We start from the raw sequence: 24,291 nt of genomic DNA, 5'->3' as shown, positions 1-24,291 counted from the left end.
GTTCCCACCAGCTGTACCCACCCAGGCCGCTCGCCGCCACGTGGGCCCAGCTCTTTGACCCCCTGCGTCAGCGGCGCAGCCAGAAGGACCGCATCCATACGCCACCCCACCGCCCACCGCGCTCGAGCCCCCCGAGGAATCTCGATATCGCAAAACGGTCCCTCCGGACACCTCCGGAGCCCGCTCAAATATAACCAACCACTACTCCTCTTTTCCCTTGTCGTCTCCGTTACCGCTCGCACTTGCCACTCAAGTACCGCCCCCATTCTCTCTCATGGCGGACTCCTCCTGCTGCCCAGCCAAACCCTAATGTCGAACCGGCGGCGCCGCCACGCCCCCCGCGCCGTAGCCTCGCCGCCACGAGCTCTCTTCGAAGGTAATCACCGACCGGCCTCCCGACATCGAACCCGCGGCGGATCTTACTCACCCATTTCCCACCGCTCGTCGGATCCGCCGCGCTGATCTGTTATTCCTCAACTGCTGTAATCCCTTCCCGCAGATTGGAAGCTCTCGGCCCGGCGAGGAAACTAGGAGACGTAACGCCTCCGGGAGGGAGGCGCCATGGGCGATCTGAAGGAGATGAAGTACAGGCGGAGGATTGGGCTCCAGGAGCGCGCGCAATGCAGCGACCAGAGGGCCGTCGACTGGGGCGTGCTCAAGCAGGACCCCGTGGAGCTGCTGCGCAAGCTGGACGAGCTGAGGGACCAAATCACGCGGTCCTGCCAGGTCGCCGAGCAGCCACGGGAGCACCGTCGGGCGGGCCGCCGGCCGCCCTTGCTCCCTGACCTTCCCGAGCCGGTACCTCTGCCCGGGTATCACCGCCCACGCTATGGTGCCCGGTATGGGCCTGGCTTGCCGCTGAGCCCATGTGAGCCGCAGCACTCTGATCATGGGGAGAGGTACGCGAGGCAGTCAAGTGGGCGGTATCGCCAGTACCCAGGGAGGCAGTGGGACAACGGTGGGATTGGACATGGGAATTACCATCAGTATGCGTGTGCTAGTCCGCATTATCTGCATGGACAGGGGGCTGCGCCACAAGAAGAGCACATACCAATGGCCAGATACTTCGCTGGGCAGCATGAATGCTACCGATTTGAAAGGTCACCATCTATTTCATCAGATTATGACCAAAGGTCTGTGGCATCATCGCTGTACTCGCATCGCTCGGTGTCAAAGAAAAGGGCCGAGTATTTTAGGAAGAAGGCAGAACATCTCTGCCGGCCAATGCATGGCGCTGCGCCATTTGTTGTTTGCAGTTCTTGTTATAATCTCTTGCAGCTGCCAATGGAAAAATGCATGGGGTGGAAACAAAACAGGCTACAGTGTGGGTCTTGCTCTGAGATAATCAGTGTGAAGCGCATGAAAGGAAAGGCTATTCCCTACACATCCTCACCGTCCTTCAGTTTGTCCAAAACTGAGCAAAGCTCACATGATCGAATGAGACGAGATTTTGAGCATCAGCATCATGATGATGTCACTTCTGCGTTTTATAATTTGAATGAGCACAGCAGCATGCAAATCAACATAGATTTTGGTGATGATAATTCAGTTTCTTCCACCATTAGTCATGAAAGGACTGACAAAGAATGTGGCTCAAACAGGAGCATTCAGTCGAAAGCAGATGGTATCTCTCTGTCTCCAGGCAGGTCTGGAGATATTGAAAGCCCAAAGGATATATTATGTGAAAGAGATGCAGATTGTCAGGATGAACATTCAGTAGATGGTCCAGTCAGCCCGTGTTCCCCAATTTTAGAGGACAAACTTGTTGATCCACTGTGCAGCCAAGAAAAACACAATAGTTCAGAGGACTTAGGTATGGATAATGGATCTGACCTAAATTGCAAAGGAGAATACAATGTTAATGATGATGAGAGTGTCAGCATGGGAAGCGAACAAAAGGTCAATGAAGCTGAACTTGTAGAGGAAAGCATGTGCAGAAAGCATGATCAAAAGAACAAGGAAGATCACTGTTCTAGCCTTGAAGATGTCAGCAAATTGCATGGGCAGAATAGTGCAAAAGTTGACCCTGATAGTCTTGAGAATGGAAATGAAAAGCATGAGTGGACAAGCAAAACCGATGTCACAAGCAGTCCTGAAAGTGAAGGTACATGCAAGAAATATGACCACAACAGCAAAGAAGATGAAACAAGCGGTCTGAAAGTTGAGAACACAAGTAATGAGTTTGACAAGAACACAGCGGACAGCAACAGTGCCCTCGAACATGCGAACACTGCCATTGAATTTGAAGGTACAAGCACAAGTGAGAGATATGAAGAAAACCTAATGGAACAAGATAATGGAAAATTGCATGAGCCATGTGCTGAGGATGCCAATGCCCTAACGGAGAGTGGGTCATCAGTTAATGGGCGCACAAATTCTGGTTTTTCTCGTGGTTCTTCTGAGGCTGGTTTAGATGAAGATCAATCCTCAACTGGTAAGAGTGGGGATTCATCATTTTTTGCTGGTTTCTTGAAGAAGGGGTTCAAGGACCTTTCTTTATTTAACCAGTCCATGGATAGTGTTAAGGTTTCAATCAATGGCCATCCAATCTCTGAAAGAGCTCTTAAGAAGGCAGAAAAGAAAGCTGGTCCTGTTGAACCTGGCTCATACTGGTAAGTAATTTCTGTAGCGCCAGCAGCAATTAAATTGTTGAACAGCTGCTGCACTTGTACTAGTTTGCACTGTGCAGACTGGTTTACTTTGTTCATTGTTCACTTTGATAAGGACAAACAAATGCTTGTCTTATAGCAGTAACCTGGCTTAGTGAAATTATGATAGACAAGCCATAATTATTTTTCAGTATCTCTAGATGGTAAAGCAGAAAATGCTCTGGTGACTATTATGAGTATGTGTTCTAGAAGGCTAGCAGATCTCTATGGAATTCTCTTCCATGACTCATATTTTTTGCTTTTAGCTCCGTGTGCAGACGTGCCCCGTCTTTTTCTAAACAATAAACTATTTTCGGCATATCATATCTGATAGCTAGAAACCAAATTCATGGGCGTGCTCATGATTGAGGCTCAATAACTTTTGGCCCAGCACACACATCTCACACAGATTGCACTTCACAGCTATTCTGTAACCCATTATTGATTGTGGTGAGCAATAAGAAAGTGAAGGCCTTGCAAATTGCAATGTCATAGCAGTGCTGCAAAAAAGCATTCCTCTTAAGTTTTAACCAAGCATATTTTTTTTAAATAGTGCTTGATGTGAGATACAATCATTTACAACAACACTCTTAGTGTAAGGATAAAGTATTTTTACTCGTACCTCCTCCCCATCATCTGTTAATTTCTTCATAAGAAACTGAAATAATGGCTGATAAGTTTAATGTTCCATATCTTTAGTTAGGTAATCATGGTGGTAACTAGTATGTTTCTTTTGCACCCGTATAGAATTCATATTGTTACTGTTATGATTATCATCACGCCAATTACTGAACTTCTTACCTTTCAACTTGCATGAACATAAATGCTGTTTATTGTTGGATTTGTGGTGGATTTTTACCTTCATTTCCCTCTCATATCATTCATTTTTCACTTGGCCTGGGGCTTTTATTTTGTAACGGATACTAGAGAGCCATCAATTAGATAATCTGGCCTAGTATTATCTAGCTAATTAGTTTGATACATGCCGCTCTATGATGAACTTCTATTGGTTCAGGGGGATTTCTTTTAAGTCAACATTAACAGTTCTGTTTGTTGTGTTCGTGGTGCAGGTATGACTGCCGTGCTGGATTTTGGGGCATCATGGGTAGAGAATGTATTGGCATTATTCCTGTAAGATCTAGATCCTGTTCTTCTTTCTAACCAAGGGTGCTTTCATGAAATTGTGTTCTCATGGTTTCTACTTTGCAGCCATATATAAGAGAATTCAATTATCCAATGCCCAGAAATTGTGCTGGTGGAGACACTGATGTCATTGTCAATGGCAGAGAACTTCATCAGAGAGATTTAGATTTGCTTGTAGGAAGAGGACTTCCACGTATCTCTGGCAAATCATATTCCATTGAGATTTCTGGAAATATTACCGATGATGCTGGAAATAAGCTACGCAGTCTTGGCAAACTTGCCCCCACGTAAGTTCCTTTACATTCTGTGCATGGCTGCATGTCCTTGCTGCTCAGATATTTAGGGCATGTTTGTCCGCCCTCCACAGACTACCACACTTTTGCTCACGCCACAAGTGTGGCAAACCACAGCTTTTGTGGCTGTCAAATTGGTCTCCATGCTTGTTGTAAAAGTTGCTAGGGAGTCTGACATGTGGAGTTAAATCCTGATATTATTTGTTGAAAAAATTACTCCCTCCGTCCCATAATGTAAGACATTTTTTGACTCTAGAGTAGTGTCAAAAAACGTCTTACATTATGGGACGAAGGGAGTAGTTAAAAATATATGTGAATGTACAACCCAGAGTTGTTGAAATATATTGCCCGCCCTTCTCCACCAGTTCAGACATTTGTATGAACTGGCCGGAGCATTAATTTAGTATGGTATCAGGGCCAATAAAATATCAATCCCGCATCTAAGGCCTGGAGTAGCCTAGACGTGAGAGGGATTGTTGAAATATATTGCCCATCCTTCTCCATCAGTTAGGATTTTGGTATGAACATAGAGCATCATCAGTCCAAGCCCCACAAGCTTCATTTGTGCTCCATCATATTATTACCGAGTCCAATGTACTACTCCCTCCGTCCCATAATGTAGGACGTTTTTTGACACTAGTGTAGTGTCAAAAAACGTCTTACATTACGGGACGGAGGGAGTATGTCTTTTTTTTTTGATATAAATAACCCCATTAGTCAAGCCAATAGGAAATGTGGTAAATAACCCCACTGGGGTCAGAAGGTAGCTTGTTTTCAAAACAAGCAGTGTTTGTGGTTTCCAGTGTCCAAAACATTGCAGCTAAACTAGTGTCCAAAACATTGCACCCTGCTTTCTTTAAGCCGGTTCCCCTACCTACCCAACTCCACTGTGAGGTTTAGGTGAAGAAAAAGCACATTGAACAATGCTCCATACAGATGTGTCCAGGGCAACTGAAGAAGAGATGGTCAATGCTTTCATCTATTATGCAAAAAGAGCAGAGCAATGATAGTCACCGATCCATTCCCTTTTCCTAAGGGGTTGTCTCTAGTTAAAATTCTTCCCGCGTAACTAACCATAAGAAGATTTTAACTTTTAAAGGGAGTTTCAAGCACCACAATTGTCTAAAAACTTTCTCATGGCAAACATCCTTTAGGAAGTGTATATAGATATAACACTGAACCCTCCTTCCCCTAGCATCCTGCATCCACACCTTCATCAGTCAATGTGGTGGAGTGGCAAACATCCAGCAGATCTTGCCATTGCACAGTCAATTCCCCCCCGCAAGCATCTATGAGATTGGAGACATGTCTCTTGCGAGTGAACAACTTATGAACATTGACATTTTTGCCAATTGTAAGGTTATATAGACTTTTAAATCTGGAAGCAAGAGATGGTATCTATGTGATTGGCAATTAAACCATTTTCGCTTGGATTTGAGTCCATGTATTCTCGGTGGTGTGAGCTCATGCTGCAGTTTGAGATTGTGTACGTAAGAGCCATGGCTTTTGACTGTGTGTAAGAGGCAGGAGGAGCTGGGTAGACCCATGGATAGCTTAAGGTGGAGAAACAAGTGAACGTCCTAGGAAATCATGTACCAGCCAAGTGAGTGTAATGGAAGATAAATTCCACACTTAAGGTGGAGAAACAAGTGAACATCCTAGGAAATCATGTACCAGCTAAGTGAATGTAATGGAAGATAAATTCCACACAGTTTGCCATGGATTTTGAGTCACGTCCTGAGCTATGCATACTCGACATGCCTCCTGGCTTTCTGTTGGAAATTATATTTTTGGTTTCTGGGAATTGCTGAGTTAGAAGAACTGGGTTAAGTGCTAACGTAGGATATATTATCAGCCATCCTTGTTAAGTAAAGTGCCATTTGGAGCACCACTTTGAGCCATAACACACTTTTACCTATTTCAATGACTTACTTCTCCTAGTCACAACCCTCCAATCTTTAGCATGAACTCACCTTATTAGATACTCCACTTTAACTGTGAACTTTATTTGAGAAGGTTACTTTCTCCAATCCAAAATGTAGGTTCTTTTAGAGTTGGGCACAAGATTAAGGGTATAGGTAGCAATGTTCATTTATTTATTTCTAAAATAAGCACCAGAGTTTTTCTTTGGGCAGTACAATCAGATACTAGAGTTATTTCAATACTTGATGAAATTAATGAGAGGCTAAATAGGAACAACATGGCTTGCATTTTGGACCGGGGGAGTAAACAATAATTTTCTGTATTTGTCAGTAGTTGCTGCTAAATCTTATTGGACTAAATTATCAATTCGACTATATGTGCAACTCCAGCTTTCAAGTTCCAGACCTTATCTAGTGTACTGCTCATCTAGATTAGTATTCAGCTCACCCGCAAAAAAAAAAGATTAGTATTCAGCTGCCACATTTTGGTTCTTCAATTGTTAACAAGTCCAAGTTTATGCAGCCATTTTGATAGCATTTGGATCTAGCAATTTCAGTTATAGTCTTAATTATATTGCTTCCAATATGGTTATTGCATGTACTCACAGTCATCTCCCTTTTGCTGAATAGAATTGAGAAGCTGAAGCGTGGTTTTGGTATGCACGTCCCTGAAGGGTTTAGGTAGCTGGATATAATGCTGGGTTCCTGCATTTTTAATAATCAGTTTAATCACCTCCCTCACAGCTACCTATTGGAGGGCAAGTTTGTGATTTCTACTGAACCTGACATGGACGCTTTTTAAGTAGTACTTGGGAGTGCTGGTGTGCAGCAGATGTAGTACTCAAGAAGCTATGATCACATGATCTTGTGGTTTTACTATTGATGACCTTGGTCCTACTAATTCAGTTTATTTGCTGAAAGCAATGTTTGAAAATGATGCAATCTGCTAGGCAGCGCTAATTTCTCTGCAGCTTTTTCTTATGAGTGTTATTGTCTTTATGTATTTTCTCACCACGGGAAGCATTAGGTATATGTGCAATTATCGGCTTGTAATATGTTCCTAGCGCTATACCTTCTCTAATATATTTATATATGTAAATATGTTACTATTTGATCACCTCTTCCTAGTATTGGGCATGTACCTGGTGAACCGGGGCAATTGGTGCTACCGGTGCACCGGTCCTTCGTTGCACATTTTAAAATGTTTGAAAAAATTTGAAAAAAAAGTTAGTGCATTGACATAACATCAATGCATGTTGTCATAAAAATTCAAATCAAAATTCGTAACATTGCTCGAGATACAAAAATGACAAATTTGCACAGGTTGGGCTTGTGTCATGGCGCTCTGCTCCCGTGAGCTTTTGTATTAGAAGTTGTTGAATATCCATGGCTGGTACGCCGGTCCTTCGTTGCACATTTTAAAATGTTTGAAAAAATTTGAAAAAAAAGTTAGTGCATTGACATAACATCAATGCATGTTGTCATAAAAATTCAAATCAAAATTCGTAACATTGCTCGAGATACAAAAATGACAAATTTGCACAGGTTGGGCTTGTGTCATGGCGCTCTGCTCCCGTGAGCTTTTGTATTAGAAGTTGTTGAATATCCATGGCTGGTACGCTTGTTATCTGTAACCAAGAACCAAATCCTGACTGAGCTTGTTACTAGCTGCATGGATTTGACAGTGCTTGTGCACTCATGTCCATATTTTGCGTTCTATACTACTGTAACTACGTCAGTGGTTTCTGTAACCCTGCATTATGCATACGGCGTACCTGAGGGGGTCGGCTCCTCCAACTTAGCTCTTGCTGGTTGTGTTTGGTACAATTTCAGCTGCCAATTTTTCGGTCCAAAAGTTATAAGCTGAACCAAAGGGGGTGGGAGTTTCCAGCAAACCAACTTCATAAGAAGCTGAAAGTTATTGTAGTGCAATTTCCACAGCTGACATACCCTAACTTTTGTGATCCGAGGCTAGCTCCGATGGTTAGGTTCTTTGCGGGAACCAGCCCATGAAAGTTCTAAGTCCTCTCCGGCTGCGGTGCGGTCCTCTCCGATTCGGTCCCCTTCTTCTACGGCTCGCAAGAGTGGCCGGATCCGTGATAGTGGCATGAGGGTGCTCGACAAGGCGGCACGGCGCGCTGCAGCTCGGGACCTTCCCGCTTCAGGTATCCCTCTTTCCCCTTCTCAGTTGGTCCATAATACTCCCTCACGTACTAGGCTTGTTCTACCCTCCTTCTCCGATGAACACTTGACTAAGGTACTCGCATATGCGGGTATTGCTCTTGATCATAATTTTGGCTCTCCTTCCTCTCCGATTGCCCTCATTAGGGCCAATGAAGTGGCTCAGGCGGCTTTGGCTAAGGCTAAGGCTAAGGAAGCCGCCGCAACGTCTCCTGCCCCTCTAGTTGTGGCTGCTGGGGCTTCGGAGGCGGGGGGCGAGGTTGGTGGGGATGGTCCCCTGGTGAAAAAGGGTGCTTCTAAACGGCCTAAATCCTGCTTGGCTCCTTGCAGGTCGAGTTTGCGCATTAAAAACATCTCTTATAAATGAAAGCCCTCTTCTGGAACATCAGAGGTTTCGGCGCTCGGGGACGCCGAGACCAAATTAAAGATATTGTCAGGGGGGACAATATTGACCTGATAGGCTTGATCGAAACTTTTTAATCATCCTTCTCTCCTCATGAGCTTTCTTCTATCGCGGGGGCGGATCGTTTTGACTAGAACTTCCTTCCCTCCTCGGGCCATTCTGGTGGCATTCTATTAGGGTCAAAACGGGATGTTTTTGATTTTGTCGCTTTTGATCATGGAATCTTTTGGGCCAGCACTGTGCTTTTCCATCGTCAGCTCAATTCTCTTTGGGAATTTATGGTTGTGTACGGTCCGGCTGACCACTCCCTCTCTCCCATATTTCTGGACGAAATTTCGAATAAAGTTGAAGCCTGTTCTCTCCCCTTGGTGATTGGTGGTGATTTTAATTTGCTTCGTTCTCCTGCGGACAAGAACACAAATAATTTTTCGTGGGCGTTGGCTGACGCTTTCAATGACTTCATCAGTTCCTGTGCCCTTCATGAGATTCCTAGGGTGGGATCCAGATACACTTGGACCAACCACCAACCATCTCCTATCCGCTCCGTCTTGGACCGTGTCCTTGTCTGCTCGAACTGGGATTCGCTCTTCCCGCTAGCTACGCTTAAATCTAAGGCCATTGTCGGCTCGGACCATGCCCCTCTTATTCTTGACGTTGGGAGCCGCTCTATTTCTTCCCCTTCTAGATTTCAGTTTGACGCTTCTTGGCTCCTTATTGAGGGTTTTTGTGATCTCCTTAGCTCTAAAATTAGTGCCATCCTTTCTGCTCCCCATCGTTCCTTTGGACCCATGGATGATTGGCATAACTGCTCGGCCCTACTTCGCAAATTTCTTCGGGGATGGTCCCGGAATCACTCGGCCCAGGAGCGCAGAGATAAGGCCCTTCTCCTGGCCCAGATTGAGGCCCTTGATTCTCGGGCTGATGTCTCGGGCCTCTCCGATTCTGATTGGTCCCTTCGGTTTTCCCTTGAACATGCGTTGATGCATCTGCACCGGCTTAATGAAATTTACTGGCGCCAGAGGGGTTCGTCCAACTGGCTACTAAAAGGAGACTCCCCCACTGCTTATTTCTTTGCGATTGCAAATGGGAGACGATGTAGATGTCTTATTGATAGCCTGATTATTGATGGGGTGCGAACTTCTGACCAGGGCGTCATACTTAACCATGTGGTCTCTTTCTTTTCTTCCCTTCTCTCCGCCAAGCCTGACCAGGGGTTCAGGCTATCTCCTAACTTCTGGATCCAGGGGTCTTTGGTTTCTTCGGAGGAAAACTCAGATATGATGATCCCCTATTCTAAAGAGGAGATCTTTTCTGCTATTAGGAAGGCTAATCCTAACTCTGCCTCTGGCTCGGATGGGTTCTCTATCCCCTTCTTTAAAAAGTTTTGGCCTATTCTTAAAAACCTGATCTGCGAAGTCATTCAAGGCTACTGCCTGGGGACAGTTGATATCTCCAGGCTTAATTATGCGGTTATTTCTCTTATCCCTAAGATTAAGGGTGCTGATTTAATTTCTCAGTTTAGACCTATCGCGCTCATCAATAACTTTGCCAAGTTTCCTGCTAAATGTCTGGCTACTCGCCTTACCCCGATGGCCCCATCGCACCCTCTCTCATACTCAGTCTGCTTTTATCAAGGGTCGCTTCATCCTGGATGGAGTTCTCTGTCTCCACGAAATCGTTCATGATATTCACAAATCTGGGAACAAGGCAGTTATTCTCAAATTAGATTTTGAAAAGGCCTACGATTCGGTAAGCTGGGGCTTCCTGAGACAAGTCCTCCTAGCTAAAGGCTTTGACAGTGGGGTGGTGCACCGAATCATGCAGTTGGTCATGGGGGGCCATACTGCCATTAATGTTAATGGTCATATTAGTAACTTCTTTAAGAACTCTAGGGGTCTGTGGCAAGGCGACCCGGCCTCGCCCATCCTTTTTAACTTCGTTGCGGACGCCCTCTCTAACATCCTATCTAAAGCTGCGGAGGCCGGCCATATTTTCTCCGGTTAGTTCCCACCTCATTCCGGAAGGTGTTACACACCTTCAGTACGCTGACGACACAATCATCTTGGTGGAACTAAAAGATCTCTGCATCGGCCACCTCAAATTTCTTCTCCTTTGTTTTGAAGCTCTCTCGGGGCTTAATATTAACTTTTCTAAACGAAGTTATTGTCACCGGTGTCTCAGGCACCGAAGCTTTAAGGGTGGCTCGCTTACTAAATTGCTCTTTGGGTTCTTTCCCTATTAAGTATTTGGGTATGCCTATTACTTCTGACAAACTCTATGCCAAGGACTTCGCCCCTGTGGTGACCAAGGTAGGTAATCGTGTGATGCCCTGGAGGGGCAGATATAACACTCAGGCGGGCAAAGTGGCCTTAATTAATGCCTGTCTCTCCTCCCTCCCTATGTTCTTGATGGGATTCTACCTCCTTTCAATGGGCACTCATGCTGGTTTTGACAAACATAGAGGGGCCTTTTATTGGAACGCGACTGATAACAAGCGCAAGTATCGCTTGGTTAAATGGGACCTCATATGTAAGCCCAAATGCCTTGGGGGGCTGGGCATCATTAACACTCTTGTTATGAACAAATGTCTGATCATCAAATGGTGGTGGAAAATCATGACCATCCCCCAGGACAAGCCTCTATGGTTCAGCATCCTAAAGGCGAAATACTTCTCCTCCTGTAGTCCTATGTTTGCCCGTGCCTCCGGGGCATCTCAGTTTTGGCGGGACCTTGTGAGACTCCGGCCTATCTTTCAAGGCCTTGTCAAGTTTGTCGTTCGTAACGGTAAGTCTACCAGGTTCTGGATCGACTGGTGGTGCGGGTCTTCCTCGCTGGCCAGTACTTTCCCTGTTCTTTTCTCCTACTGTCCGAACCCTGAGATCTCTATCTTTGAGCTTGCGTCGAATAATTGGGATCTACAGCTGCGCTGTTCTCTCTCTCACGAAGAGTTGGAAGATTGGCAGCGCCTTGCTGCCCTCTTCCCTTCGCTCTCGGAGGAGGAAGACACAGTTGTGTGGCCCCACTCCCCCTCAGCCCGCTTCTCGGTTAAATCTCTCTATAGCAAGCTCATTGCGGGATCCACCACCACCAAATTCAAGTGGATTTGGAGAGCTCATATCCCCCCTAAGATTAAGGTGTTCCTCTGGCAAGCCTCTCGTGGGCATTTACCTACGGGTGATCAAATTCGTAAACGTAATGGTCCGGGCTCTGACTGTTGTGCTCTTTGTGGAATGAGAGAAGATACACCTCATATTTTCTTTAACTGTGTCTTGGCTAAGTTGTTCTGGTGTTGCATCAGATCCTGGATGCATGTGTCCTGGGCTCCAACCTCCTTTCCTGACTTGCGCGCCTCGGCTAATTCTTTGGTTGGGGCCCAGAGGAGATTGTTTTGGGTTGGCTTTTCTGCCATGTGCTGGTCCTTGTGGACGACAAGGAATAAATTTACTATCGAACATGTTTTCCCTACTAAGCCTGCTGATTGCTTATTTAAGACTTGTATATTTCTGCAGCAGTGGAGATTATTGACTAAGGAGGAGGACAGGGATGCTTTTGACGCCATGTTGGCCAAGATCCGAAATTCTGCTATCTCCATCTCTCCAGTCCAAGCGGGCCCGTAGGCGTTGCTGCTTTGCTTCGTTATCTGTTCTTCCCCGGCCTGCGTGCTGTGTACTGGCTTGGGAGCCATGTACTTAGACATTCCTCTTGGTGTTCTCGGTTGATACTTTGTGGTCGTGTGCTGGTTGTTTGGGTCTATGTTAACTCTGCCTGGTGGCTTTATCTATAAAGTCGGGCTAAGGCCTTTTATCTAAAAAAAGAAAGTTCTAAGTCAGTGCTCACATTTTCTTGAATTTATTCCGGACTTTCTATTCATTCAGTGAGAGGAGACATTCCCGTCGACTATAGAGGCGTCTGTGATGACTTCGTCAATCTCAAGATGATGTGTCGACTCAGTCTCTTGAAGGTGCACATATGGGTAGAATGTGCGTGCGTTAGTTCAATCTAAATGAGCGTTTGCGTTTGTATCGTGTTTAAAATAACAAAGATACATACCCCTACCTTTTCAACATCATTGAAGAGTATTTACCCACTTATGCCACCCATAAGTAAAATTCACTTCAGTCTATTCTTGAGCGAGTGAATCAGATAGCCTTCCGCATGAAATGAGCGGCCAGGAGAGCCTTCCATTCCCAGAAATCTCCTTGTCCTAGTTCGGGTTCCTAGCGTTCCGAAACGAGCGACGAGGAGGGCCTTCCGTCCCCAGAAATCCCCTTGTCCCAGTTAGAGTTTCTAGCGTTCCACACATTGGGGCCATATAAGGGGAAGAAAACCCTTTGGCAAGAGGAGGCGCTCATCCATCAAATCACCTCTTCACAACCGCCGTCACTATCATCTATAGGAGCCATCTTCATCTCTATAGCCACCTCCTTCGTAGTCTTCACCCCCATAGCCATAAATTATAATCAAGAGTACTTCGCACACAACGATGCTACTCCTACAGGAGTTGTTGGATTTTCCCGAAGAGGAAGGGTGATATACCATGATAGCAGATAGTATTTTCCTCAGTTAAGAAACAAGATTTATCGAACTAGTAGGAGTCACTAAGCTAAAAACTTTAGCAGTACCTGAACACAAACAAATCATTTGCTTGCACCCAACAAAGGAAAGGGGGTCATCACTCCCCTTGTTCTTGCTAGTTACAATATTAAAAGCAAAGAGTGATAGGGCAAAGTAGAAAAACAATAAAAGAAAGTAAAAAGCAATTGTAGGACTTTTTGTGTTGATAGGAAATAGACATGGGGGCCATATGTTCACTAGAGGCATCTCTCTCGAAAGCATATATAGTGGCATGATAGATAAATTACTATTGGGAAATTGACAGAATAATATAAATTATAACTATTATCATTCATGGCATAATCTCACATAGGCATGTGATGCCCGGATAATTAAGCTACAGTAAGTCCCTGCTAATGATGCCATCTCATCATTTTCACTGTTGCTAGATCCCACGTTGATTCAAACTAATTCTAAATTCAAATTTAAATTAAAGTTAAACAATTAAAGTTTTCAAATGTCACAACAAAAAATGTTCAAGTTGTTGCAAATAATCATTTGGTAATATTAGTGGAGAAATCAACTTTTTGCAAATTGTTTAAGTGCCTTAAAATAAAAGAAAACAGAAATGTTTTTAAAAGAAAAACAAAACAAAATTAAGAAAAAGGCCAATCCCCTCCCCCTCCCATGGGCCTCTTGGCCCAGCTGGCCACCAGCCGGCCCACCCCGCACCAATCTGGCCTAGAAGGCCATCCCGACCCAAACCCTAGCGCTAACCACCCCCACACCCCCACTCCTCGTTCCCCACTCCCCCTCCCTCACCCGATCCCTTTTGGATCGAGATCGGGGCAGCGAGCCCGATCCCATCGTCGCCGTCGCCCCGTCCCACTTGTTTTCGCCCCGCGGCGCCTCACCGCCAGCGCCACCGCAACGGCGCCGCTCGGTTGTCGCCGCCTCACCGCGTCGCCTCGTCCGCGACCGCGACGTCGCCGGACTGCGTCGTCCCCGACCCCGACGCCCATCGCCCGAAGGCCTCCCTCGTCGGACTGCCTCCTCATCGGACTGCCCCTCCTCGATCTCCGGCGCCTCCTCGAGCCCACTTTAGCACCTCTATAGGGCTCCGAGAGCACGCTCCCCCTCTCCCTATCTTCCCTCGTCATACGACACCATCGCCGCGTTCCGCCCGCTCCTGGCCGTGCACGGCCACGCCGCCGGCGTGCGCCCGCGTCCGCCACGACCGCTCCCGGCCTCTGCTTCCCCCTTGGCGCTGCTCACCACTGCCCGTCGACCCACACGCCCCGCTGCTACATTCTGCCGCACCTCCATGGCCCCGCCCACCTCCGTCGACTGCGCCTCGCCTCCGCCGCCCGTCGTTTCCCCCCTCACTCGCGGCCCTCCTCGCCGGCGGCCACCCGCCCGGGACCGCCACCGGCCGTGGCCATGGCCCTCATCGGCCCTGCTGGGCGAGCACCCGCTCGGGGCCTGCGCCCGACCCCAGGGGCTCCGCCCGTTAACCCGTTTCGCCCGTCGCCCGGTTGGCCATAGTGGGCCACTGACCGCTGGGCCCGGCCCCCTGTTAAAAAAAGGATTTAAAAAAAATAAATAAATATAAAAAAAATTAATTAATTAGATAGTTAATTAATTAACTTAATTAACCTTGCTTAGTTAGCCTAATGAACTAGTTTAGTTAATTTTAAATCTGCTAATTAGTTAGGTCAATGACAGACGGGCCCCACTGCCCTGTTTGACCAGTCAACGACCAGTGTTGACCGCTGACATCATGATGACATCATGCTGATGCAATAACCCCATTTTCGAATTAATAATAATTTCAGAAAATGTTTAAAACTTTGAAACTTAATATAAAATAATCCGTAGCTCGGATCGAAAAACTTTGTACACGAAAGTTGCTTAGAACAACGAGACGAATCCGAAAACGCGGCCCGTTTGTCCGCCACACGTCCCTAGCATAGCAAACATGCAACTTTTCCCCTCCGGTTCATCTGTCTGACAGACGTCCGGAACCGGGAATACTTTCCCGGATGTTTTCCCCCTTCGCCAGTAACGCCTAGCACTGCGTTAGAACACCTCTAGCCCCGCTTATAATCATGTTGTGCATATGTTTGCGTGTATTTACTGTTTCTCCCCCCTCTTCCCTCTGGTAGACCCCGAAACCGCTGCTGATGCCGCTGAGATCGACTACGTCGGCGACGACCATCCTTCTTGTCTGAGCAACCAGGTAAGCCCCCCCCTTTGATCATCCCGATATCGCCCATTCTATACTCTCATGCTTGCATTAGATTTTGCTACTGTTATTGTTTGCTCCTATTCTGATGCATAGCCTGCTTTTGTACCTGTTATGTTGCCTACATGCTTATCCTAAACTACTTAGTATAGGTTGGTTAGTGATCCATCAGTGACCCCCACCTTGTCCTTGTTGCCCCTGCTTCATCATCGACACCTCGATCGATGTGATCGACGACCAGAGCCCAACACCTCACATCACATCACGCCCCTTTAGTTGCTCGACTTTGCAGAGCTACTATCGAGTGCCGAGGGTGATCCCTCATAACGCACTCCTGATGATAATTCTGTAGTGTAGCTATTCGGTCGTGGTCATCAAGGGTGATTTCCTCTTTCACCATTCCCGATACGGCTCGGTCGTTCAACACCTCAAGTGTGAACCTCGAGGGTGGTCCCTCTTACGTTCAACTTGATGATTACATTGAGTGGAATCCACCGGGGGTGATTCCTCGGGTTTTCCCCTTGATGTCTGGACACACGGTTACAATGACTTTACTCGAGACCTTGGTGAAAGTCGGGCGGGCCCGGAGAGCACCCGCGAGATAATGACGTGGCACAGCCGGGCATTCTAGGCCCTTGTCGTAAGTCCACGAGACGGGGCGACGGGGTCACTTTTGATCGTGAGTCTCTGCTCGTCTCCGCAAGCTAATAATACACTATGGTTTGGGTATTTGTTCTGAGTTGGCCTTTGGCCTTTACGCACGAACCACCACGTGAGAATAGTTATGGGCCTCGACGTCGCAATATCAGCCGAAGCTTTGTCAGACGTCCAGTTCAGCATTGTGGGCCTGTCGGGCCAGTGCCATCCAGTATGAGGTGGTGCTCGTCCCGGCTCGTCGCACAACGACCCGGAGTGCAACGGGCGATGGGCCCAGACCCTGGAGTGCTTAGGATGTAGACCGGCGGGGACCTCTCAGCTGAGCCTAGGTCGGGCTGCGACGTGTTGATCTTCCAAGGGCGGGCATTGACCCCAGAAAGGTGTGTCCGACCAGAGTGATCGAGCGTGTTGGGTAACGTGGTGCACCCCTCTAGGGAAGTTATATATTTGAATACCGTGTCCACGGTATGGACGTTCAAACTTATATCCTGATCTTATACAACTACAAATGGATACTTGAGATATGTGGCTCCGGGATTGCTTTCTCGCAGGGAGTCGAGGAAGGATCTCTGGGCATTAATGTTACAACATGCTTGTTAAATATAAACTGCTATCTTTACTCTTCTACATGCTGCAAGATGCTCGGAGCTGTGTGAAGATGCTAGTCTTTGATAGGCTAGGCTTTCCCCCTCTATTCTAGCATTCTGTAGTTCAGTCCACAGATACAACCCTTCCATTTGACAAATGCATACCTAGTATAGATCTGATGCTTGCGAGTACTTTGGATGAGTACTCACGATTGCTTTGCTACCCCCTTTCCCCCTTCTTTCTTCTTTCCGGTTGATGCAACCAGATGGTGGATCCTTGGAGCCAAATGCCACCGCTGATGGATGCTACTGCGTGAAGACCGTCGACGTCCAGGAGTAGTTAGGAGGTCCCAGGCAGGAGGCCTTGCCTCTTCGATCGTTGATGTTTGTGCTAGCCTTCTTAAGGCATCTTTGTTTAACTTATGTCTGTACTCAGATATTGTTGCTTCCTCTGACTCTTGTGTACCGAGCTATGTATTCGAGCCCTCGAGGCCCCTGGCTTGTAATATAAAGCTTGTATTATTTTGATTTGTGTCTAGAGTTGTGTTGTGATATCTTCCCGTGAGTCCCTGATCTTGATCGTACACATTTGAGTGTATGATTAGTGTACGATTGAATTAGGGGCGTCACAAGTTGGTATCAGAGCCGACTGCCTGTAGGTTCCCACTTTCCAACTCCTTGACCGAAGTTGAGTCTAGTCTTTTAAAACTTGTTTTACTAACATGGCTATGTGGCTTACAGGCCCACGTCGCCAATTGGGTGGTATTAGGATCTTTTATTCCTCGTCTATACTCTGGGAATCTGATCTCTCTCCCATTCGGGTTAAATGGTTTTTGCAAACTGTAACTCTAGGTTCTCGTAAATACTTCTACCGGAGAGCCCCTTCATTCCAGATGATGGCCCGCTTCACCAGAAGATTCTGAAAATACTCTTCGATGTTCCGATGATCCTTTATGCTTGCTGCCCTGTAGCCCTTGCCGCATGAATACCCCTTCGGATAATTACTCGCTCTTATCGAGTATCCATTCACCCCATTTATTCTTATGCTTCAGATACTTGGTAATACAATCCGAGCTTTCGATGACCTCTATCGCCTATTGCTCTAGAAAGTCTTACCTGCCTACACTCTGGTTAATTCCATATGCCTAGCAGTATCCTTTTGACGTCCTTTGTCATTATCATATTGAGTCTTTTGATTTGATATGTGTGTGTCGCAATCATCAGTTGATCTTTATAGATTATCTTTCCGGCTCAGACGTCTTCCCGAACATGAGCTGGTTCTCGGCCAATCAGATTGCCATCGATTGTGCCCTAAGTCTATTCAACTTAACCATCCTTGGTCAGAGCGTTTGCTTCTGATCCCTTGATTTTGGAAATCATAATTCCTTTGCATTTCAACTCTGAATTAGTCAGTTGCTTCTATAACCTGATATCCTTGCATTCTTTCTACTTCTGGTTGAGTACTGATGCTCACATCAGATCCCTTGTGAACCACTAGATCCCTTGTGGGGTTCTATCCGACAACGTCCTTCAAATTCAATCACCTTGTGAGCCTTTCCTCGGATACATAATGCCTTTGGTAAATTGTATCCTCTGCTTCCTCAACCATGCTCTACTTTCGAGCTTGAGTTACTTATTCCTAAAGTTGCGATATATGTTCCTAAGATTTCCCTATGGGTTGAACCTACGCCTTCCCTGGTTTGTGTGAACCCGAAGATTATGCGAGTTATATCTACTGGCATTTCTTCGGATAAAATTTTCAATTCTACAACTTCGTCGAAAACGAGATGTAAATGGAAAGTTGTGCATTAGAGAAGTGGGAGTCGACCTTGAGCCTTTGTGTTCATGCCCATGGACCCGATGTGGAACTTATCATGGAAGCTTCTTGTTATAATAATAATCCTCTTGTGATAAGTTCATCTTGTATCTATGTTTGGTCCTTCGCAACCGTGGTTTCGACCATATTATTCTCCTTTGATTCCATTTCTCGGACAAGTTAAAGTACTTGTCTTCTGTAGAGCTTTTCATCTGTCCAACCTCTATCCGGTTCTACCTTCGAGTATTACCCTCTGGTATCTCGAGAATATCACAGAACTACATAACTTCTTATGAGTTCTTCATCAACTATTATTTCTCGCCAATTCAAATTTTCCACGGGTTCTGAGTATTTAGACACTCGAGAACACCGATAACTGATTCGAGCCTACACTTTCCTTTCCATTGTTTTGTTCAACCTTTCTTGTAACCCATCATACATGAGCAGTGATAATTCCTGCTTATGTAAACACCTCGGTGTACATTCTCTGTCAGTAAGACCTTGTTACTATTGTTGATGACATTCTGGTAGCCGCCGATGGACGAGAACTTTGCCTATTGGTCCGCCTCGTCTTAACGAGCAGGAAAATGGTTCTCTTCATCCCTCGCCCTTGGTACCAACGTTGTTGCTAACATAACTGACATGCTATCCTCTGACCTACCTTGCTATCACGACCGTGCATACGTTAGCGCCCTTCCTACCTTTAACCCACATGGTGGGCCCATAACCCACAGTTCCACAGGATCAAAACCTGACTCTCATGTACATCTCTGTCTTCCAAAAATTGTTCCTCACGCTCGACTTCGTATGTAATTCACGAGCCACCTTCCCGTGATCTGTTCTGCTATCAGATGCAATACTTAATTTTTGGATGCACTGAACCCCTTTCACACTCTGTTTCAGACATTGAACGATTGCCTACCCGCTTGAAGCTTCTTATTACTCCTCCTTACCTTGCTCTCGATGACTTTCTTGAATTCAACTCGAGAGGTGCCTCTATGCCACGTTCACCGAGATAGCCCCCAGGTACCTATCTTGTGTTGAGCTCTTTCCTTCCCGAGTCTTTCCCCCTTACTCCACCCCCTTAAATCTCGGGACGAGATTTCTTGTAGTGGAGGAGAATTGTGACGCCCGGATAATTACAGTAATTCCCTGCTAATGATGCCATCTCATCATTTTTACTGTTGATAGATCCCACGTTGATTCAAACTAATTCTAAATTCAAATTTAAATTAAAGTTTTCAAATGTCAAAACAAAAAATGTTCAAGTTGTTGCAAATAATCATTTGGTAATATTAGTGGAGAAATCATCTTTTTGCAAATTGTTTAAGTTCCTTAAAATAAAAGAAAACAGAAATGTTTTTAAAAGAAAAACAAAACAAAATTAAGAAAAAGGCCAATCCCCTCCCCCTCCCATGGGCCTCTCGGCCCAGCTGGCCACCAGCCGGCCCACCCCGCACCAATCTTGCCTACAAGGCCACCCGACCCAAACCCTAGCGCTAACCACCCCCACACCCCCACTCCTCGTTCCCCACTCCCCCTCCCTCACCCGATCCCATTTGGATCGAGATTGGGGCAGCGAGCCCGATCCCATCGTCGCCGTCGCCCCGTCCCCCTTGTTGTCGCCCCGCGGCGCCTCACTGCCGGCGCCACCGCAACGGCGCCGCTCGGTTGTCGCCGCCTCACGGCGTCGCCTCGTCCGCGACCGCGACGTCGCCGGACTGCGTCGTCCCCGACCCCGACACCCACCGCCTGAAGGCCTCCCTCGTCGGACTGCCTCCTCATCGGACTACCCCTCCTCGAGCTCCGGCGCCTCCTCGAGCCCACTTTAGCACCTCTACATGGCTCCGTGAGCACGCTGCCCCCTCTCCCTCTCTTCCCTCGTCGTACGACACCGTCACCGCGTTCCGCCCGCGTCCGCCGCGACCGCTCCCGGCCTCTGCTTCTCCCTTGGCGCTGCTCACTGCTGCCCGTCGACCCACACGCCCCGCTGCTACATTCTGCCGCGCCTCCATGGCCCCGCCCACCTCCGCCGACTGCGCCCCGCCTCCGCCGCCCGCCGTTCCCCCCCTCACCCGCGGCCCTCCTCGCCGGCGGCCACCCGCCTGGGACCGCCACGGCCGTGGCCATGGCCCTCATCGGCCCTGCTGGGCGAGCACCCGCTCGGGGCCTGCGCCCGACCCCAGGTGCTCCGCCCGTTAACCCGTTTCGCCCATCGCCCGGTTGGCCCCAGTGGGCCACTGACCGCTGGGCCCGGCCCCCTGTTAAAAAAAGGATTTAAAAAAATAAATAAATATAAAAACAATTAATTAATTAGATAGTTAATTAATTAACTTAATTAACCTTGCTTAGTTAGGCTAATGAACTAGTTTAGTTAATTTTAAATCTGCTAATTAGTTAGGTCAATGACAGACGGGCCCCACTGCCCTGTTTGACCAGTCAATGGTCAGTGTTGACCGCTGACGTCATGATGACATCATGCTGATGCAATAACCCCATTTTCGAATTAATAATAATTTCAGAAAATGTTTAAAACTTTGAAAATTAATATAAAATAATCCGTAGCTCGGATCGAAAAACTTTGTACATGAAAGTTGCTAAGAACGACGAGACGAATCCGAATACGTGGCCCGTTCGTTCGCCACACGTCCGTAGCATAGCAAACATGCAACTTTTCCCCTCCGGTTCATCTGTCTGACAAACGTCCGGAACCGGGAATACTTTCCCGGATGTTTCCCCCTTCGCCAGTAATGCCTAGCACTGCGTTAGAACACCTCTAGCCCCGCTTATAATCATGTTGTGCATATGTTTGCGTGTATTTACTGTTTCTCCCCCCTCTTCCCTCTGGTAGACCCCGAAACCGCTGCTGATGCCGCTGAGATCGACTACGTCGGCGACGACCATCCTTCTTGTCTGAGCAACCAGGTAAGCCCCCCCCTTTGATCATCCCGATATCGCCCATTCTATACTCTCATGCTTGCATTAGATTTTGCTACTGTTATTGTTTGCTCCTATTCTGATGCATAGCCTGCTTTTGTACCTGTTATGTTGCCTACATGCTTATCCTAAACTACTTAGTATAGGTTGGTTAGTGATCCATCAGTGACCCCCACCTTGTCCTTGTTGCCCCTGCTTCATCGTCGACGCCTCGATCGACGTGATCGACGACCAGAGCCCAACACCTCACATCACATCACGCCCCTTTAGTTGCTCGACTTTGCAGAGCTACTATCGAGTGCCGAGGGTGATCCCTCATAATGCACTCCTGATGATAATTCTGTACTGTAGCTATTCGGTCGTGGTCATCAAGGGTGATTTCCTCTTTCACCATTCCCGATACGGCTCGGTCGTTCAACACCTCAAGTGTGAACCTCGAGGGTGGTCCCTCTTACGTTCAACTTGATGATTACATTGAGTGGAATCCACCGAGGGTGATTCCTCGGGTTTTCCCCTTGATGTCTGGACACACGGTTACAATGACTTTACTCGAGACCTTGGTGAAAGTCGGGCGGGCCCGGAGAGCACCCGCGAGATAATGACGTGGCACGGCCGGGCATTCTAGGCCCTTGTCGTAAGTCCACGAGACGGGGCGACGGGGTCACTTTTGATCGTGAGTCTCTGCTCGTCTCCGCAAGCTAATAATACACTATGGTTTGGGTATTTGTTCTGAGTTGGCCTTTGGCCTTTACGCACGAACCACCACGTGAGAATAGTTATGGGCCTCGACGTCGCAATATCAGCCGAAGCTTTGTCAGACGTCCAGTTCAGCATTGTGGGCCTGTCGGGCCAGTGCCATCCAGTATGAGGTGGAGCTCGTCCCGGCTCGTCGCACAACGACCCGGAGTGCAACGGGCGATGGGCCCAGACCCCGGAGTGCTTAGGATGAAGACCGGCGGGGACCACTCTGCTGAGCCTAGGTCGGGCTGCGACGTGTTGATCTTCCAAGGGCGGGCATTGACCCTAGAAAGGTGTGTCCGGCCAGAGTGATCGAGCGTGTTGGGTAACGTGGTGCACCCCTGCAGGGAAGTTATATATTCGAATACCGTGTCCACGGTAATGGACGTTCAAACTTATATCCTGATCTTATACAACTACAAATGGATACTTGAGATATGTGGCTCCGGGATTGCTTTCTCGCAGGGAGTCGAGGAAGGATCTCTGGGCATTAATGTTACAACATGCTTGTTAAATATAAACTGCTATTCTTTACTCTTCTACATGCTACAAGATGCTCGGAGCTGCGTGAAGATGCTAGTCTTTGATAGGCTAGGCTTTCCCCCTCTATTCTAGCATTCTGCAGTTCAGTCCACAGATACAACCCTTCCATTTGATACAAATGCATACTTAGTATAGATCTGATGCTTGCGAGTACTTTGGATGAGTACTCACGGTTGCTTTGCTACCCCTTTTCCCCCTTCTTTCTTCTTTCCGGTTGATGCAACCAGATGGTGGATCCTTGGAGCCAAATGCCACCACCGATGGATGCTACTGCGTGAAGACCGTCGACGTCCAGGAGTAGTTAGGAGGTCCCAGGCAGGAGGCCTTGCCTCTTCGATCGTTGATGTTTGTGCTAGCCTTCTTAAGGCATCTTTGTTTAACTTATGTCTGTACTCAGATATTGTTGCTTCCGCTGACTCCTGTGTACCGAGCTATGTATTCGAGCCCTCAAGGCCCCTGGCTTGTAATATAAAGCTTGTATTATTTTGATTTGTGTCTAGAGTTGTGTTGTGATATCTTCTCGTGAGTCCCTGATCTTGATCGTACACATTTGCGTGTATGATAAGTGTACGATTGAATCGGGGGCGTCACAAGGCATTATGTCCGTGACAAGTACTCCCTCCGTCCGAAAATTCTTGTCTTAGATTAGTCTAGATACAGATGTATCTAATACTAAAACGTGACTTGATACATCTGTATTTAGACAAATCTAAGACAAGAATTTTGGGAGGAAGGGAGTAGTTTGTTAATCCAACTGCATCTACTACTATTACTCCACCCCAAGACCGCTATCCAACATGCATCTCAAAGTGTTAAGTTCATAATAAACAGAGTAACACAATAAGAAAGATGACATAATGTAGACAGGAAGAGATAGTGACAACAATAAATACGTGCATTTGTCCCTTTATCACTGGATAAGATCACCACAAGATTGAACCCACTACTATGCACCACTCCATCTGAAGATCTACTCATCTATCTTGGTCAAAGAAAACTCATAGATCGGAAAATATACATAGTTAGAAAATTATGCAAGAGAGAAACTTCAAAAGATCCATATAAATTCAATGAACAATCTAACCATAAATTCACAATTCATCGGATCCCAACAAACATGCCATAAAAATTACATCGAATGGATCTCCGTAGAGATCGTTGTATTGAAGATCAAGAGAGAGAGAGAGAGAGAGGAGAGAGAGAGAGAGAGCCATCTAACTAATACTAAGGACTCGTAGGTCCTGAAAGAACTACTCGTACATCATCATGGAGGAAACAAAGTTGATAAAGATGGCCTCCCCAATGATCACCCCCTCCGGCAGAGTGCTGGAATAGGGCTCCAGATGGGATCCCGTCGATACAGAGCCTTGCGAAGATGATAAAATTGTTTCGGGGTCTCGCTTCGAGGGTTTTAGAATATGTGAGAATTTATAGACCAATAATTAGGTTAAACGGAGTTATGAGGGACCCACAAGCCAGGGTGGCACGCCCTACCCCCTAGGCATGCACCTGACTTGTGGGGCCCTCGTGGGTCTTTTGGTCCTTCCCCGAAGCTTCTAGGGTCTCTTATGTTCTAAAAAAGGGTCAATTTTTTTGTCGTGTTTGGGCTTTTGTAGGTATTGAT

At 46.9% G+C, this 24,291-nt stretch overlaps 1 protein-coding gene across 1 annotated transcript; it reads left to right on the top strand.

Moving 5' to 3' along the window:
- Positions 1 to 228: 228 nt before the first annotated feature.
- On the top strand, positions 229 to 7,123 carry LOC119276301. Its single transcript, XM_037557335.1, has 5 exons — positions 229 to 376; positions 500 to 2,612; positions 3,719 to 3,779; positions 3,858 to 4,078; positions 6,637 to 7,123. Exons 2-5 carry the CDS (start codon positions 562 to 564, stop codon positions 6,689 to 6,691), a joined length of 2,388 nt encoding a protein of 795 aa, XP_037413232.1. The 5' UTR covers positions 229 to 376; positions 500 to 561; the 3' UTR covers positions 6,692 to 7,123.
- The last annotated feature ends 17,168 nt before the right edge of the window (positions 7,124 to 24,291 follow it).

The sequence above is a fragment of the Triticum dicoccoides genome, chromosome 3B (genome assembly GCF_002162155.2).
Source record: "Triticum dicoccoides isolate Atlit2015 ecotype Zavitan chromosome 3B, WEW_v2.0, whole genome shotgun sequence".
In the NCBI taxonomy this organism is placed as follows: domain Eukaryota; kingdom Viridiplantae; phylum Streptophyta; class Magnoliopsida; order Poales; family Poaceae; genus Triticum; species Triticum dicoccoides.
This window is presented reverse-complemented; position numbering and strand designations above follow the sequence as displayed.

Bases quoted from the DNA above. Each gene is read 5' to 3' on its own strand.
- LOC119276301 (XM_037557335.1), top strand. From the start codon at position 562: ATGGGCGATCTGAAGGAGATGAAGTACAGGCGGAGGATTGGGCTCCAG. The intron at 3,780-3,857 runs GTAAGATCTAGA...TCTACTTTGCAG, and splicing joins AATGTATTGGCATTATTCCT to CCATATATAAGAGAATTCAA. The intron at 4,079-6,636 runs GTAAGTTCCTTT...TTTGCTGAATAG, and splicing joins CTTGGCAAACTTGCCCCCAC to AATTGAGAAGCTGAAGCGTG.